The sequence below is a fragment of the Labeo rohita genome, chromosome 14, assembly GCF_022985175.1.
Source record: "Labeo rohita strain BAU-BD-2019 chromosome 14, IGBB_LRoh.1.0, whole genome shotgun sequence".
In the NCBI taxonomy this organism is placed as follows: domain Eukaryota; kingdom Metazoa; phylum Chordata; class Actinopteri; order Cypriniformes; family Cyprinidae; genus Labeo; species Labeo rohita.
This window is the reverse complement of record NC_066882.1, coordinates 9,496,595-9,512,216: the sequence shown is the minus strand read 5'-3', so window position 1 is coordinate 9,512,216 and position 15,622 is coordinate 9,496,595. Positions and strand designations below refer to the sequence as shown.

Below are 15,622 nucleotides of genomic sequence, written 5' to 3'. Positions count from 1 at the left end.
ACTTAATACTCACATGCTGTGTGACAGACGCTTTCTGTGTGCATGCTTCAGATGTGTGTGCTCAAAAAACCCAGTATCAGAAGTTTCAACTAATATGGCTTAAAAATGCATTTTTTCAGCGTGATAGACATGATAATCAAAACCAAACAGATGTTGAACGAGCTGTAAAGGCACAGGCCTATTCTGGAAAAGGGGGCGGGGAACAACAGTTTATTTGCATTTTAAGACACATGAACAAAAAATGTTTTTGCTTCTCTTTAAAATGGTAACATTAATTATCTGTTTGGTACTTTAGCTGAAACTAAATACACATTCTAGGGACACCTGAGACTTATATTACATCTTGTAAAAAGGGCATAATAGGTGGCCTATAAAACACATTTTAAATTAAATTAAATTATAAAACGCATTTTCAGCACGATAGAAATGATAAAAACCAAACAGATATTTTTTGACGGAGTATCTGAACAACTAATTTGCATTTAAAGAGACATGCACAAAAACAGTTTTGCTTCTATTCAAAATGGGCATTTTCAGAATGATATAAAAAATGATCTGTGGAGTATTTTGAACTGAAAATTCACAGACACATTCTGGGGACATCTGAGACTTATATTACATCTTTTAAAAAGGGGAATAATAGGTGCCCTTTAAAATGCAGGCAAATAAGTTTTCAGCACGATAGAAATTACCATCAAAACCAAACAGATGTTGTAAAGGCACTGTCCTATTCAGGAAAAAGGGGGCGGGGAGCAGCAGCTCATTTGCATTTAAAGAGACATGCACGCAACTCAAAATGGCCATTTTCAAATGATCTGTGGGATATTTTGAGCCGACACATTCTGGGGACACATCTGGGGTAAAGAGGGGCATAATAGGTCCTCTTTAATCCCAGTCAGTTAAGTATGTATCACTAATATTTTACAGGGACTGAAGTTTGTGACCCAGTAAAAAGGGTCTAGCGTTGCCCCAAAATATGTTTTGAAAAAAGCTTAAAATATCTTTTGATCCTAACATTTTTTGTGGAGGTAACGACTTCAGTAGCTAAAATTCAGTACTGAGAGTGGCTCAGTAAAATCCATTGTTGCTTTGATGCGATATGGACATATGGATGCCAAAATCCCAAAAATATTTGCCTATGAACTTAATACTTCACATAAATTATCCTGTAGTCATCAATCATTTATCCAGCTGGAAGATTTGGAATGTCTCTGACATTACTATAACCTTTTACTCTCTTGTGTTGGCATTTCTTTATTAAGCCAAAACCATATATCATAGTGTTTTTATCACCGCTCATTGCTTTATCACTGCCACAAATTCATATTTATCACCATTAATATGTCAGATGCCATAATTAATAGTATGCACTTTATTTCGATACTGTCAGCAATCATTTCAAAACATAAATCATGCTATCCAAAAATCCTGTTTTTTATTTTGTGTAAAAATGACTTGTGACCACTCCTTTCTGAAACATTAACACAATGTATCAAGGCTTGTTTGTTTCATATGGGTGTGTTGGTTTTAGAACTGGGCATGGTTTAGGGACATGACAGCATAAAACCGAGTTCTATCTTTGACACAGATATCAGAGCAGACGTACATCTTAACAGCGCTTTCTGAGAAGTGGCTTCCACGATCCTCTTTAATTGTCACAGGCCTGAAGCGAGCTGCTGTCAATAGCACTGCTGCATGTGAAGGTCTCATGCCTGCAGAGGTGTTGTTGCTTGGCAACAGTTCCGTCAGAACCGCAGTAAGGTGTGAGTGTGGTTTCTGAGACGTCCGCTCACTCACTCATTCTCTCTTTCTCTCTCTGCGCTTCTTTGTTTGGCTGTTCTCCTCCAGCTCAAAACAACTTTCAGCATTGTTCCTTTACAAAAACAGGACTGATGGCTGCAATACTGTACATTTGTCATTTGTTTCTTTGCTAGCCGAGGCCCTGTGCATGGCGTGACCGTACATAAAGAGGAACTGCAGCAACAGGAGGTTTTGAAAACAATGACCTCATTAAAGTTGTCATTGTACTTGACAGTGGGCTGTTCAACAGAATATACTCTTCTTATCTAAAGTCATGTACGGCGTGTTGCTGACAGCTTATATGTGCTGTAAACACTTCTTTGACCTAAATATTTCATACTCACAAGAGGCTTCTTCCAATGTGCTGTTTAAAAAAAACCAAACAAAAATAACTCTGCCAACTCACACACATAGAAACTTCCTCTATTGTCTGTCACAGCTGGCTGCAAACTTGCAAAAAACGTCAATCTTTGGTCTCAGGATACTTCATGACATTTTAACTTAGAGGCATGATAATTGTTAATGATTGCCATGTGGTATGCGTAATATATGATATAATAATAAATATACATAGAGAGTAAAAATTAACTAGTAATTTGAAATTATATATATATATATATATATATATATGCATATAATATTTATAATATTGTATATAAATATTACAGTATTTAAATCCTAAAGTATTTTGTTTTATTTGTTTATTTAATATTTATTTTTCATATTTCTAAGTGCTATTTACAAGTACTATAATATTTAAAAGTTGTACATTAAATAGTTTTATTTTTATATAGTTATTTTATATATTTTTTAAAAAAATAGTATATATTTATTATATTACTAAGTACATTTTTAACTTATATATATATATATATATATATATATATATAATATGCAAACTCTACTTTAAGTTTAAAATATACATATATAATGTATACATATATAAGCCAAATATATATATGCAGCTATATTTAAAATAATATTGTATATAAACATTACAATATTTAAATCCTAGTGTAAATATTTTGTTTTCTTTATTTAATATTTATAAGTACTATTTACAAGTACTTAGTTTTTAGATATGTATCTTATAACTTTTAATAATAATATATATTTATTATATAATATTATTAAATAAATATATTATATATATATATATATATATATATATATATATATAAACAATAAAACATTTAAACTGTACTTTTAAGTTTAAAATATACATATAGAAGGTGTACATATATAAGCTAAATATATATACAGCTATATTTAAAATAATATTGTATATAAACATTATAATATTTAAATCCTACGTAAAGTACTTTGTTTTATTTCTTTACTAAATATTTATTTTTAATACTTATAATTAATATTTACAAGTACTAAAATATTTAAATGTTCCACATTAAATAGTTTTTATTTTTATATATTTATTATAATAATAAATGCAATACTTCTTAGTATTAATAATGTAATGTTTTAAACTTTTTATTACATATTTTTACTAATAAATAATGCATATATAATGTATATAAATGTTTTTTATTTACAAATATTAGAATATTTAGGTATTCAAGTATTTAGAGGCTCGATTGACTATTTATCTCAATAAATAAAAAATAAATACTAATTCCTCATCCTAATATCTGAGCTCCATTACAGATCTTCAAATTGAGGATGTTCTGTATCACTAAATATATATAACTGGTCATTTTTTTCTTTTTTTTTTTTTTATCTTTTTATCTCTGGTTTGTTTTTTAATCTGATATGAACCATTTCGACCAAAACCACCTCTTAAAAAAAGAAGTTCCTGTCTAGTCATGTGACTTCCTCAAGCGTTTAGTTCTCCACTCCGGCGTTCAGAGAACTTTTCTTCTGCCTCTTCCTCCTCTGGTGGCTTTGTCTCTCTGTGAGTGGCACCGTGGCAGCAAGACTGACAATTAGTTTAGAACAACCAAGTGTCACACTGCCACAGCTATAGTCGTGGTCCTCAGGAGAATATTGACCACCCACTACTGAATCAACATGTTACGACGGAAACCATCCAACGCATCTGAAAAGGAGCAGGCCCAGGTGCAAAAGAAAAAGGTAGGAGTTTATGTTTTAATCTGCATGCACAGCCCTGTTTTGAAGAGTTAAAGCAAAAGTAGAAATTATGTTCATGGAGGTTTTGATTTTGGAGGTCTTCAAACCCGAAGGAAAACAGAAAACAGATAATATACGATTTAAAAGATAAAAGATAAATTAAACATGTGCATTATGCCAGAATACATGTTGCTAATTGTTTGAAACAGTGTTTTGAGAGGGTTTTTCAAATGTTTTCATTCATCTACATGAATAATAGTCCTATTGTAACCTGTTTGCCTTCAGACCTGTAAGAACTGAAACTCTATGATTGTTCTGGGTAAAATGCATGGCTGTGCAGCAGTTCCTGTAGAGAGACAGCAGACCGTACCACACATCCTGAAGCGGTTCAAACTTCGTCAGAGCAAAGCATCCAAACACAGCTCCTAAATTCAAAGTGACATTTACGTAGGCCTTCACAGCCCGCTTCATCTCAATCAGCGGTTAACTGCTTCTAGCATTACTCTAATTTTCCATTTGATTCACATCTTGCGTGTGACAACCAACAGTTTCGATATTTCTCCTCTGAAACTGCAGGTGCTTTGTAAACGCATGGAACCCAAGCAAAGTGAGATCTGAAAATCTTGCTGTTGTGCATTACGGTTATTTTGATGTGTTATAGTTATATGTTTTAAACCAGTGACTCTCTCATACCCTTATCCAGAGCATCGAGTTGATGTGCATTACCATGGTGTAAATGAAAATACTTTTCCCCATCATCTCAAATGTTGCAGTTTCCTCTTTGGTCATGGTTTAGAATATGAGTAATCACTTCAGTCAAGATCTGTCACAAATATATTTCAACATCTCATGATGATGACGAATGTTGTCGCTGTGTTGGGTAAATTTATAGGGAAGGTTGGTAAATAGATGGGAATGATTTAGGCAATGATAGCAGGACCACTGGTAAAACAGGTCATTTAACCAGTATCTCTCTGCATATAGTTGGCTTAGCAGATTGCACTCTGTTGTGTGTTGTCTAGATAGTGCACAGCTCTGCAGGGATTGGCTACATGTTGACTGTGACATACCCACTTCCTGTGTTGAAGTAAAGTGGCACAGTGAAAGGTTCAGATAAGAGAAAAACGTCAAATTGGAACCAAGATCTACAACAGCCCACAAAACCCACGCTGAATGACTAGTGTTAATTAAAAAAAAGCTTCTTAGTCTTGAATGAATCTTCTCTGGTTCTACTCCAACAAGTCATACTTTGCACTATAGTGTTTTTTAAAGTTGAATGCATCAATAGTACAAATGAGCATTATGTGATATGCAATTACTTTATCATATAGATCAGCGGTGCACAAACCAAGGCCTGCAGGCCAAAGTTAGCTCATGATGACCTTTGATTTGGCTCACCATGCCACATCAGAATCAAAAAGTGATTTTTTTATATATACAGTAGTCAACATTTAAAGTAACATTTAAAACTTTTCATCAAAGTTGTCCTAAAATCAAAACAATACCCGTTCTTGTCGTAGGAAAACTTTTTTGATCCACTTCAAAGGCTGACTACTATATACACTACTAGTCAAAAGTTTTTGAACAGTAAGATTTTAATGTTTTTTTTTTTTTAGAAGTCTCTTTTGTCCATATATCCATAATCAATTTAGACAATATAAACAGTTACTCTTAGTGAAGTATATTTTAAATTTTAATTTATTCCTGTGATTTCAAAGCTGAATTTTTAGCATCATTACTCCCTCAGAAATCATTCTAATATTCTGATTTGTTGCTCTAAAAAACATTATTGTTAGAGTAGAATTTTTTCAGGTTTCTTTAATAAATAAAAGGTTCAGAAGAACATTTCATTTATTTGAAATAGAAATTTTTTAACATTTATAAATGTCTTCATCATCACTTTTGATCAATTTAAAGCATCCTTGCTAAATAATAATATAATCTGATCAGATAAAACAGATAAATGCTGATCTTTGGATCTTTCTATTCATCAAAGAATCTTGAATTTTTTGAAGGATCATGTGACTGGAGTAATGATGCTGAAAATTCAGCATTGCATCACAGGAATAAATTACATTTTAAAATATATTCAAATAGAAAACAGTTATTTTAAATAGTAAAAATATTTCAAACTTTTACTGTTTTTGCTGCACTTTGGATCAAAAAAATGCAGGCTTGGTGAGCAGAAGAAACCTCTTTAAAGAAACATTAAAAATCTTACTGTTCAAAAACTTTTGACTAGTAGTGTATATTGAATTGAATAATTACTTTATTATAATATAGTTGGATAAACTCACGTTCATGGTCCTCTATTAAGTTTTATTTTTTGGGGCACTTCTATTATAGACTGACATATTGTTATTGCTACTGTAATCAATAACATTGAGAAGTTAATTGTCACAGTTATGTATCACCAAACACATTTTCCTACCAGTGAAAACCTATGAAATCTTATTTTTCACAAGCAGTTCACATGTTTTTCCACCCTACAAAACACTGAAGAGTTGAAGCAAGTGTTAAAGCCTGTTCACACCAAGAACAATAACTATCCACCTATTTTTTTTTCCATAAGAGTAGGCACAGCCATTTGTAAATGTTATGGGTTTGGCTTCTGGTCTCATCCATCAAGCTCTTTTTAGCTAAACAAAACAGCTCATTTTGCTGCTTGATTTTGCATTGATGTGTCTTACCGTATTATTTTAAAGTATTATCTTAATTATGAACACACTGGTTTGTAGTGCAAACAGTTTTAAGGTGTACTGCATGTTGTTATTCTTTTCATCATTTGGCTAATGAACCGGAAGTTTTGTCTATAGGTATACTTCCGTGTTGAAGAGTAAGATGGATAAAGATAACTAACGTTAAATTAGCATCCACACCAGCGGATGTTATCGTGTGTTTATTCTAAGCGAATAGTCGTCTGCCGCTTTAAATTCTTATAATAAAAGTGATTTATATATATATATATATATATATATACAGTAGTCAACATTTGAAGTGGATCAAAACCATTCATCAAAGTTGTCCTAAAACCAAAACAATACCCGTTCTTGTCGTAGGAAAACTTTGATTAACTTTTTTGATCCACTTCAAATGCTGATTACTATATACACTACCAGTCAAAAGTTTTTGAACAGTAAGACTTTGGGGTTTTTTTTCTTCTATAATAATATCCATATTTAGACAATATAAACAGTCAGTTACTCCCACACCAGCGAACGTTATTGTGTGTTTATTCTAAGTGGCTTCATGTGGATTCTGCTATTCTTTAATACTGAGAACAATTTTTAGAACTATATCTTTATCGCTATCTTTATGCTTATCGTCCTTGGTGTGAACAGGCCTTTTTCCATGCTTATAATTTCATCTGGTCCATGGATCTGAAAAGGATCATGTGGATTCTTCTGCTCAAAGTTTTTAGAGACCCGATAATGCCTCAAATATTGATCAGGATGTATGCTTGTGGAATCACAATAAAGTTAAATGCCCATTATAGCATCTGTTAAACTAAACTGGATTTGTTCATGACGCATAGAGATTAAATTTCATCAGCATAATGCGGAATGACTCTGCATTTAAGGCCATTGGGTGAGGAATTCTGAGTAGTAATCTGTCTATGTCTGTCTATATCTGAATACTGTACTGTATGGTAACTTTAATTAGCATCTGATGAGAAACTGTTCTGTTAACAGCTGACCTTGCAAAGGTCCAGCAGCTTCAAAGACTTCATGAAGCCAAAGCCATCATCACCCATAGTGAACTCTGAGGCTACACTGGAAGAAACGGTAAGTGCAGTAGTTTGTTAAAAGAACAGTTAACCAAAAGAATTAAATTCTGTCATTTACACTTCTGTTTACAGGTTCCAAATCTGTATAAGTTTCTTTCAGCTATTAAACGTAAAATGAAATATTTTGAAGAATGTTGGGAACCAAACAGTTGACAGGAGCCACTGACTTTCAAAGTATGAATAAAAAAATACTAAGGAAGTCAATGGATACCACCAGCTGTTTGGTTACCAACATTCTTCAAAATATCTTCTTTTGTGTTCAACAGCTTAAAGGTTAGTATATCATGACACGGTTTTAGAGATGAATTTGCTCCACTCAAGTTTCAACATACTACTATATACTATACACATGTCAGTTTGTGTAGAAAAAACAACAGCCAAGTCACCGTTAACCTTAAACCAAACTGGTAGAATAGTGCTTAATAACTGCCTCATCTGAAAGCCACATTGTTTTAAAAATACCTAGACAGGATGTCATCCTTTCATGAGCCATCCAAGCAGAGAGCCTGGTTAGCTTTCTGTCTGCTTTTCAGAGAAGTAGGCAACTGTGGTATTTTACATATTTATATTTAAATAAATATATTTATCTTTATTTTATATTCATTGCAGTTCCGTTTTTTAAGAAATACTTTGAGGATGATCAAAAGGGACAGTAAAGATTTATAATGTTACAAATTCTGTTTAAATAAATAATGTTCTTTGAAACTTTAGAATTCTGAAAAAAATGTGTCACAGTTTCCGCGAAAATACTAAGCAGCACAACTGCTTTCAATATTGATAAGAAGAAAAAAAAAAAGAAGAGTTTCTTGCGCAAATCAGCATATTACAATGAAGAATTAATTACAATTTAAAATAGATCCAAATATAAAAGAGTTATTCTAAAAGTTTATGAAATAAGACATTTTTTAACAAAAATAAATATTTTTTGGTTGTTAAAACAATGTACTGTTAAGTATCGAAAGTATTGGGTGATATAGAATAGCTTTCTGTGCAGGAGTTATGTGAAGTGCTGAGGTGTAAACACAGATAGATGTAAAATCCCCTTGACGTCGACAGGTACTTTTGTTTTTTGTCTGTGCCTTTGATAACAGCACATGTTGTCCTGAAAGGAAGAGCCTGTGACAGTTCTCTGAGAGCTCAGAGAGGAGGAGCCACATTGACTGTGGTAGTGTCAAAAACCACTGTCACAGACTTTACTGGAAATCCTCTTGAGAACAGCGGCCCTTCGCTTTAAAACTAACACTGTTTATAATGAGGTTATATCACCAACAAATATGTGCTGAGTCAGCTCAGCCAGGGCAAAGCCCGGAACATTACATGGCCCATCGCAAACAGGTTATGAAAAACACATCAAAGAGTTCTGCAATCAGTAATTAAAAAGGTTACAAAAAGGTAACAAGTCTCAGTTGATTTAATGATGGTGCCAGGACATAGTGCACACTTGCTATGCTGCTTGTCCTAACAGTGCACAGAACAACAAGTCTTAATGTGAGGACAAGCAGCGCAGCAACAATTATTCATCGCCTGTTGACGTTTTTAGACAAGAGGAAGTTTGATGACTCGAGAGGACAAAATTAGTAGCTACTAAGTGCACAATAAAAACTGTGTAATTTTTTGTAAAATTTCTTTCAGCAGCTGGAAGGTGCACCACCTGAGGATTCAGCGAAAAGTAACGGGAAACTGGGCAAGAAGTGGAGAAATGTCATCACTCGCACAATGACCCGTAAAACCTCCAAGATGGTACAGAAAGTCCTTGCGGAGGAGGGGGTGAGAAATATAAATCTTATTTTTATTTTATTTTATTATTTTATTTTCTTAAGTAAACTAACATACTAGCAGCCACATAAGAAAAGCACTTAATGTTACAGATATCACTTTTCTAATTTTAGTTTATTTTATTTTATTAAATAAACTAAAATAAATCTTATTTTAATTTTATTTAATTTTATTATATTTTATTTTCCTGAGTAAACTAACATACTACCAACCATATAAGAAAAGCACTTAATGTAACAGATATCACTTTTCTAATTTTAATTAAATTGTATTTTGTTTTAGTTTATTTAATAAACTAAAATAAATCTTATTTTTATTATTTTATTTTCCTAAGGAAACTAACATACTAGCAACCATATAAGAAAAGCACTTAATGTAACAGATATCACTTTTATAATTTAATTTTAGTTTAGTTTAGTTTATTTAATAAACTAAAATAATTTTATTTTTTTATTTTATTTTATTTTATTTTCCTGAGTAAACTAACATACTGGCAACCATATAAGAAAAGCACTTAATGTAACAGATTTCACTTTTCTAAGTTTATTTTATTTTATTTAATTTTATAAACTAAATCATATTTATTTTATTTTATTATTATTTTTTCCTAAGTAAGCTAACATACTAGCAACCATATAAGAAAAGCACTTAATGTAACAGATATCATTTTTCTAATTTAATGTAATTTAATTTTAGTTTATTTAACAATAAACGTATTGTTATTTTGTTATTTTATTTTCCCAAGTAAACTAACATACTGGCAACCATCTCAAAAAGCACTTAGTGTAACAGATTTCACTTTTCTAATTTAATTTAATTAAATTTTTTAAACTAAATCTTATTTTATTTTATTTTATTTTTCTACGTAAACTAACATACTTTTTAATTTAATTCTTTTGATTTCTAGTTATTGTTTTATTTATTTTATTTTATTTTCCTAAGTAGGCTAACATACTAGCAACCATCTAAGAAAGTTACTTAATTTAACAGATTTAACTTTTCTGATTTTTAATTTTTATTTTATTTTACTTTATTTTAAATTAGTTTTATTTTGTCAATTTTCCTAAGTAAACTAACATACTAGCAACCATCTAAGAAAAGCACTTAATGTAACAGATTGAATTTGTCTCCCCCGTGTGGATGATATTAGTACATTTTATACAGTCAGCAACTTCAGGATGTTTCCAGTAGCTTAATATTAGCTCATTCATGACATTCATGAGGATATAAATTAAAGTGAACTTTTAATTATGCTTGTTGATTTCAGCATGACAGTGGAGAGGACGGCTCTGTGTCTCCCATGTCTCCAAGTGAAATGATGCCAGATCTCACAGGGAACAGAATGTCTGTCTGCTCCAACAGCTCAGAGGACACATTACACAGCCCTCTCACACGCCAGCTCTCTGGATGTAAGCCATCTCAGCCCGGCACAATATGAAGCTAAAGCGAGATCATGAGCTGATTGATTTTTTTTCCTGATATGCAGGTGCTGACAGACAGAGTCTGGACAGTGGCTTCAGCCAGAGAGACAGTATGAGATTGGAGGACAGCACCTACACAGGGCCCTTCTGCGGCAGAGCCCTCGTCCACACTGACTTCACCCCTAGCCCGTACGACATCGAATCTCTCAAACTACAGGTCAGACTTGTAAAAAAGGCTGTTTTTGGTCAACATAAAAAAATTAAATTCTGTCATCATTTCCTCTTCGAAATTTTGTATATTGACATTTTTCAAACCACACAGAAAGGAGACATCATCCAGATTATTGAGAAGCCACCAGTAGGCACCTGGACTGGGAAACTCAACAACAAAGTAGGCTCCTTTAAATTCATCTACGTCACAATACTACCAGAGGAGGACACGCCGCCAAAGAGGAAGCGATGCCAGAGTCAGGGACGCAAAAACAAACCCAAACCACAAACCTTGGAGGAAGTTCTGGAGAGAATAGGCCTTACTGTAAGCCTCAACATACTTTCTCTAAAACACGTGGGCCATTACATCACAGTACAATAGGATTTGACTGACTTCATTGTTTGTCCAGGAGCTGGGATCTCTCCTGTCCATGCATGGCTTCCAGAGTTTGGAGGATTTCAGCGGCCTGAAGGAGTCCCACCTGAACGAACTGAACATTACAGACCCTGAGCAACGTGTGAAGATCCTGAAAGCGACAGAATTGCTTCATGAATGTAAGTCATCAAGTCTAGACTGTTATCTTAATTGACCTTTTGAAGGGAGCTTGATTGACAGGCGATCTGACAAATCATAATGCTGAATTCGTCATTTTGTTTGTTGGGTTAGGGGTGTGCGATATACAGTTTATCGTCTACGATAATATCTAATTGTTGTTTAAACGTTACGCAAACTGACATTACATCGCAAAAAAACAAACAAAAATGTGTAGTGACAAAAAAATAATAATTTAGAGTTAACGCTTTCGCTGCGTGATTTAGTGTATTAAAATACATTTAGAATTCCCCCAAAATTGTAAAATATGACTTTTATATGTCTTTTATATTTATATCATTTGATATATTTAAAGTTCACTTCCAGAACAAAAATTTACAGATAATGTACTCACCCCCTTGTCATCCAAGATGTTTATGTCTTTCTTTCTCCAGTCGTAAAGAAATTATGTTTTTTGAGAAAAACGTTTCAGCATTTTTCTCCAAATAATAGCAGTCCTATGGTGCCCCGAGTTTGAACTTCCAAAATGCAGTTTAAATGCGGCTTCAAACGATCCCAGCCGAGGAAGAAGGGTCTTATCTAGTGAAATGATCAGTTATTTTCATAAAAATATACAATTTATATACTCGTCTTGTCTTACTTTCCCTGAACTCTGTTTTTTTCGGTTCATGACAGTTAGGGTATGTCGAAAATCTCTGATCGTATTTTCTCCCTCAACTTAAAAATCGCCCTATAATTGCTGTTTTACCTTATTTGTTAAGGGTGTTTGATCTTCTTTGCATGTTCACTTGGCATAGAGTGGGTCAGTACTTCTGCAGCGATGTAGGATGATTTTGAAATGATTTTTGAAGTTGAGGGAGAAAATTACGAGTTTTTCGACATACCCTAACTGTCTTGAGTCAGAATACACAGAGTTCAGGCAGAGTAAAACAAGAGTATTTCAATTGTATTTTTTATTGAAAATAACTGATCATTTCGCTAGATAAAACCGTTTATCCTCGGCTGAGATTGTTTACAACCGCATTTGGGATCGTTTAAAGCCGCATTTAAACTGCATTTTGGAAGTTCAAACTTGGGGCACCATATCGGTCCATTATATGGAGAAAATTCCTGAAAAAAATTACATTTCTTTACGACTGAAAAAAGACAAACATGAACATCTTGGATGACAAGGGGGTGAGTACATTATCTGTACCTTTTTGTTCTGGAAGTGAACTTCTCCTTTAACACTTTCGCTATGTGATTTAGTCTATTAAAATACATTTAGAATTCCCCGACAGTTAAAGAGGGCGAATGCACCCACGTATGACTTTTATATGTCTTTTATATTTATATCATCCGATATAGTTAATATCACACAAAGAGTACAGTTTTTTTTTTCTCCAAATATGAATACAGACATGAATACAAATAATTTTTCAAGTTTAAGTCCACCAATGTTAATTTACTCTCATCTGGTTTGTTTGGTCAGATCCCCTGTCAATTGCGTTCATAAGTACATACAGCTGAGGTCAAAAGTTTACATACACCTTGCAGAATCTGCAAAATGTTACTTATTTTACCACAATAAGAGGGATCATACAAAATGCATGTTATTTTTTATTTAATACTGACCTGATTAAGATATTTCACAAAAAGGCATACAGTTCACAAGAAAATAATAGTTGAATTTATAAAAAAATGACCCTGTTCAAAAGTTTTCTTGTTGTTACCTGAATGCTGTGTTTTTTTGTTTAGTGATAGTTGTTCATGAGTCCCTCCTTGCGGGACCTGCAAATTCTCTCTGGTTTTTCACCATTTTTGTGTATTTGAGCCCTTTCCAGCAATGACTGTATGATTTTGAGATCCATTTTTTACACTGAAGACAACTAAGGGACTCATATGCAACTATTACAGAAGGTTTGTAATGCATTGAGGCATCAGTAAGTGTTTCCACCTTCTGCAATAGTCGCATATGAGTCCCTTAGTTGTCTTCAGTGTAAAAAGATGGATCTCAAAATCATACAGTCATTGTTGGAAAGGGTTCAAATACACAAAAAATGCTGAAAAACCAACAAAGGTAATAAACTAAATAATAAATAATAAACTCAGTACTAAATAAAAAAATAACATGCATTTTGTATGATCCCTTTTATTTTGGTAAAAAATTACACCTTGCAGAATCTTCAAAATGTTACGTAAACTTTTGACTTCAACTGTATTTATAATTTATAGTCTTTTTTTATGTACTAACATCCTTTCTGCTCTCCAGCGGAGGACGAATCCGATGCAGATGAGCAAAAGACTGAAATGCCACGGGACTCGGGTTGTTACGAAAGCACAGAGAACCTGGCAAACGGACGTGAGGAGCCACAAGTGGAATCCCAACCGGATCCGGAGACTGATCCGGACACAGAAGCAAAGCTCAATGCAATTCAGGAGCAACTGGAGGAGATAAAGGTGGAGGATAGTCCTGAGAGCCAAGCAGAGTGAAACCACCAGAATGTTTTGATCCTGCTTGTTAGAAAGCTCTCTGATGGATGGAGAGTATGTCATATCCACATGCTGGAAAGAATTCCATGAAAAAGGACTAGTTCTTATGCATAGCCTATACAGAAGCCAAGATGGTATAAAGGTCTTGAAAGTACTATCATCAGAACATGGCTGTTCTCTGACATTATTCAGAAGAAATCTAACTGGAAGGCTGGATTTTGAAAAACAGACTGTATATAGTGATATTCAGTGGATTTAATCTACAGCTATGTTCTTACATAACATTAGTATGCTGGAATCCCAAACGTACTGATTTTACTCACAAGGTTGAATATTTAAACCATCTTTTCTGTTAGGTTATGTACTATATGTATGACCTAACTGTGATTCTCTAATATCTGAGATGTTTCATCTTCATCATATCTTTAGCTATGAAGTAGCATTTTATATACTACTATTCTACTGTTTCTGTCAGAATGAATGTACAGAGTAACACGTGCACTCACTGTTTTTTGTCAGGCATGAAAGAGGAAAAGCACATTCAGTTTTATTCTTTTGCATCTGGTCAACTGTTTTGGTTCCCGTTTATGGTAATGTTATAATAAGGTTGTTTGGTTTTCAAAACCACTGTTTTGATTGTATTCCGTTTTAGCCTTCCGTTTGTCATTTATACTGATGTCTGTACTTTACTTTCAAAGTTTTTTAACAGTTTGTTTGTTTGAAGAAAAAAAAAACTTTTTAAAAAACACCACAGAGGAAAGTGTAATAATACCATATAATTTAATGAACATACATATACACACAATTTCATAAAGTAGAAAGTGAAGAGTATGAGGATATACATGATCACAGTGTTATTACCAAGCAAAGTGAACATAACTTAATTCGTGATGACGTATAGTGTACGTTGCGCTTCATATCCAAATATCTAGAGCAGACCGTCATTTGCTACTATCCCAAACTTACACATTACACTGACTTGGCATTAAAGTTTTTGATTTTGTTGCGCCTCATTTAGTAAGTTAGCATATTTCATGATTTAAAAAAAAAGAAAAAAAGTGGGATTCATTCAGCGCAGTTTTAAGCATACTCGGTAATACCTTCAGCCTCTCAAATGAATATTCACATCTTCCATACACAGTAATAGTGTAATCAATCATCACAATTGTTCACACCATAGTATTCACAAAATCCCATTTTCTATAAATTAAATATCTGATAGGAGCACATTCAGGACTACATTTCCTGCAATAATGGACTTTTACTCTCAACATCTCATAAACATTCCTGCTTATAAATTTCGAACCGCTGTAAGATGGCACTGAACTGGCAACGTAAAACGACATAAAGCTGGCTGCTTCAAACAAAACTCCTTAATCACTTTTAAACTTTCCACACATCAATACTGCCCATGTTTACGTCTCTGAAACAAATGTGTAGCTGGTTATGAGAATTAATGTAAAAATATCAGTCCGTAAGTCCCTGATGTCTATAGGTCCGTCCATAAGTGTTCCCTTA

At 33.3% G+C, this 15,622-nt stretch overlaps 1 protein-coding gene across 2 annotated transcripts; it reads left to right on the top strand.

Annotated features, from left to right (window-relative positions):
- The first annotated feature begins 3,647 nt into the window (after positions 1–3,647).
- On the top strand, positions 3,648–14,589 carry sash3 (SAM and SH3 domain containing 3). Of its 2 annotated transcripts, none has more exons than XM_051127257.1 (8): positions 3,648–3,888; positions 7,578–7,670; positions 9,308–9,439; positions 10,716–10,857; positions 10,935–11,086; positions 11,192–11,404; positions 11,490–11,634; positions 13,884–14,589. In XM_051127257.1, exons 1-8 carry the CDS (start codon positions 3,826–3,828, stop codon positions 14,102–14,104), a joined length of 1,161 nt encoding a protein of 386 aa, XP_050983214.1. In that variant the 5' UTR covers positions 3,648–3,825; the 3' UTR covers positions 14,105–14,589. The 2 variants fall into 2 exon arrangements, with proteins under 2 accessions (XP_050983214.1, XP_050983213.1); XM_051127256.1 differs by having other exon boundaries at positions 3,649–3,888; positions 9,305–9,439.
- Positions 14,590–15,622: the final 1,033 nt, after the last annotated feature.

Bases quoted from the DNA above. Each gene is read 5' to 3' on its own strand.
- sash3 (XM_051127256.1), top strand. From the start codon at position 3,826: ATGTTACGACGGAAACCATCCAACGCATCTGAAAAGGAGCAGGCCCAG. The intron at 9,440-10,715 runs GTGAGAAATATA...TGTTGATTTCAG, and splicing joins AAGTCCTTGCGGAGGAGGGG to CATGACAGTGGAGAGGACGG. The intron at 11,087-11,191 runs GTCAGACTTGTA...CAAACCACACAG, and splicing joins TCGAATCTCTCAAACTACAG to AAAGGAGACATCATCCAGAT.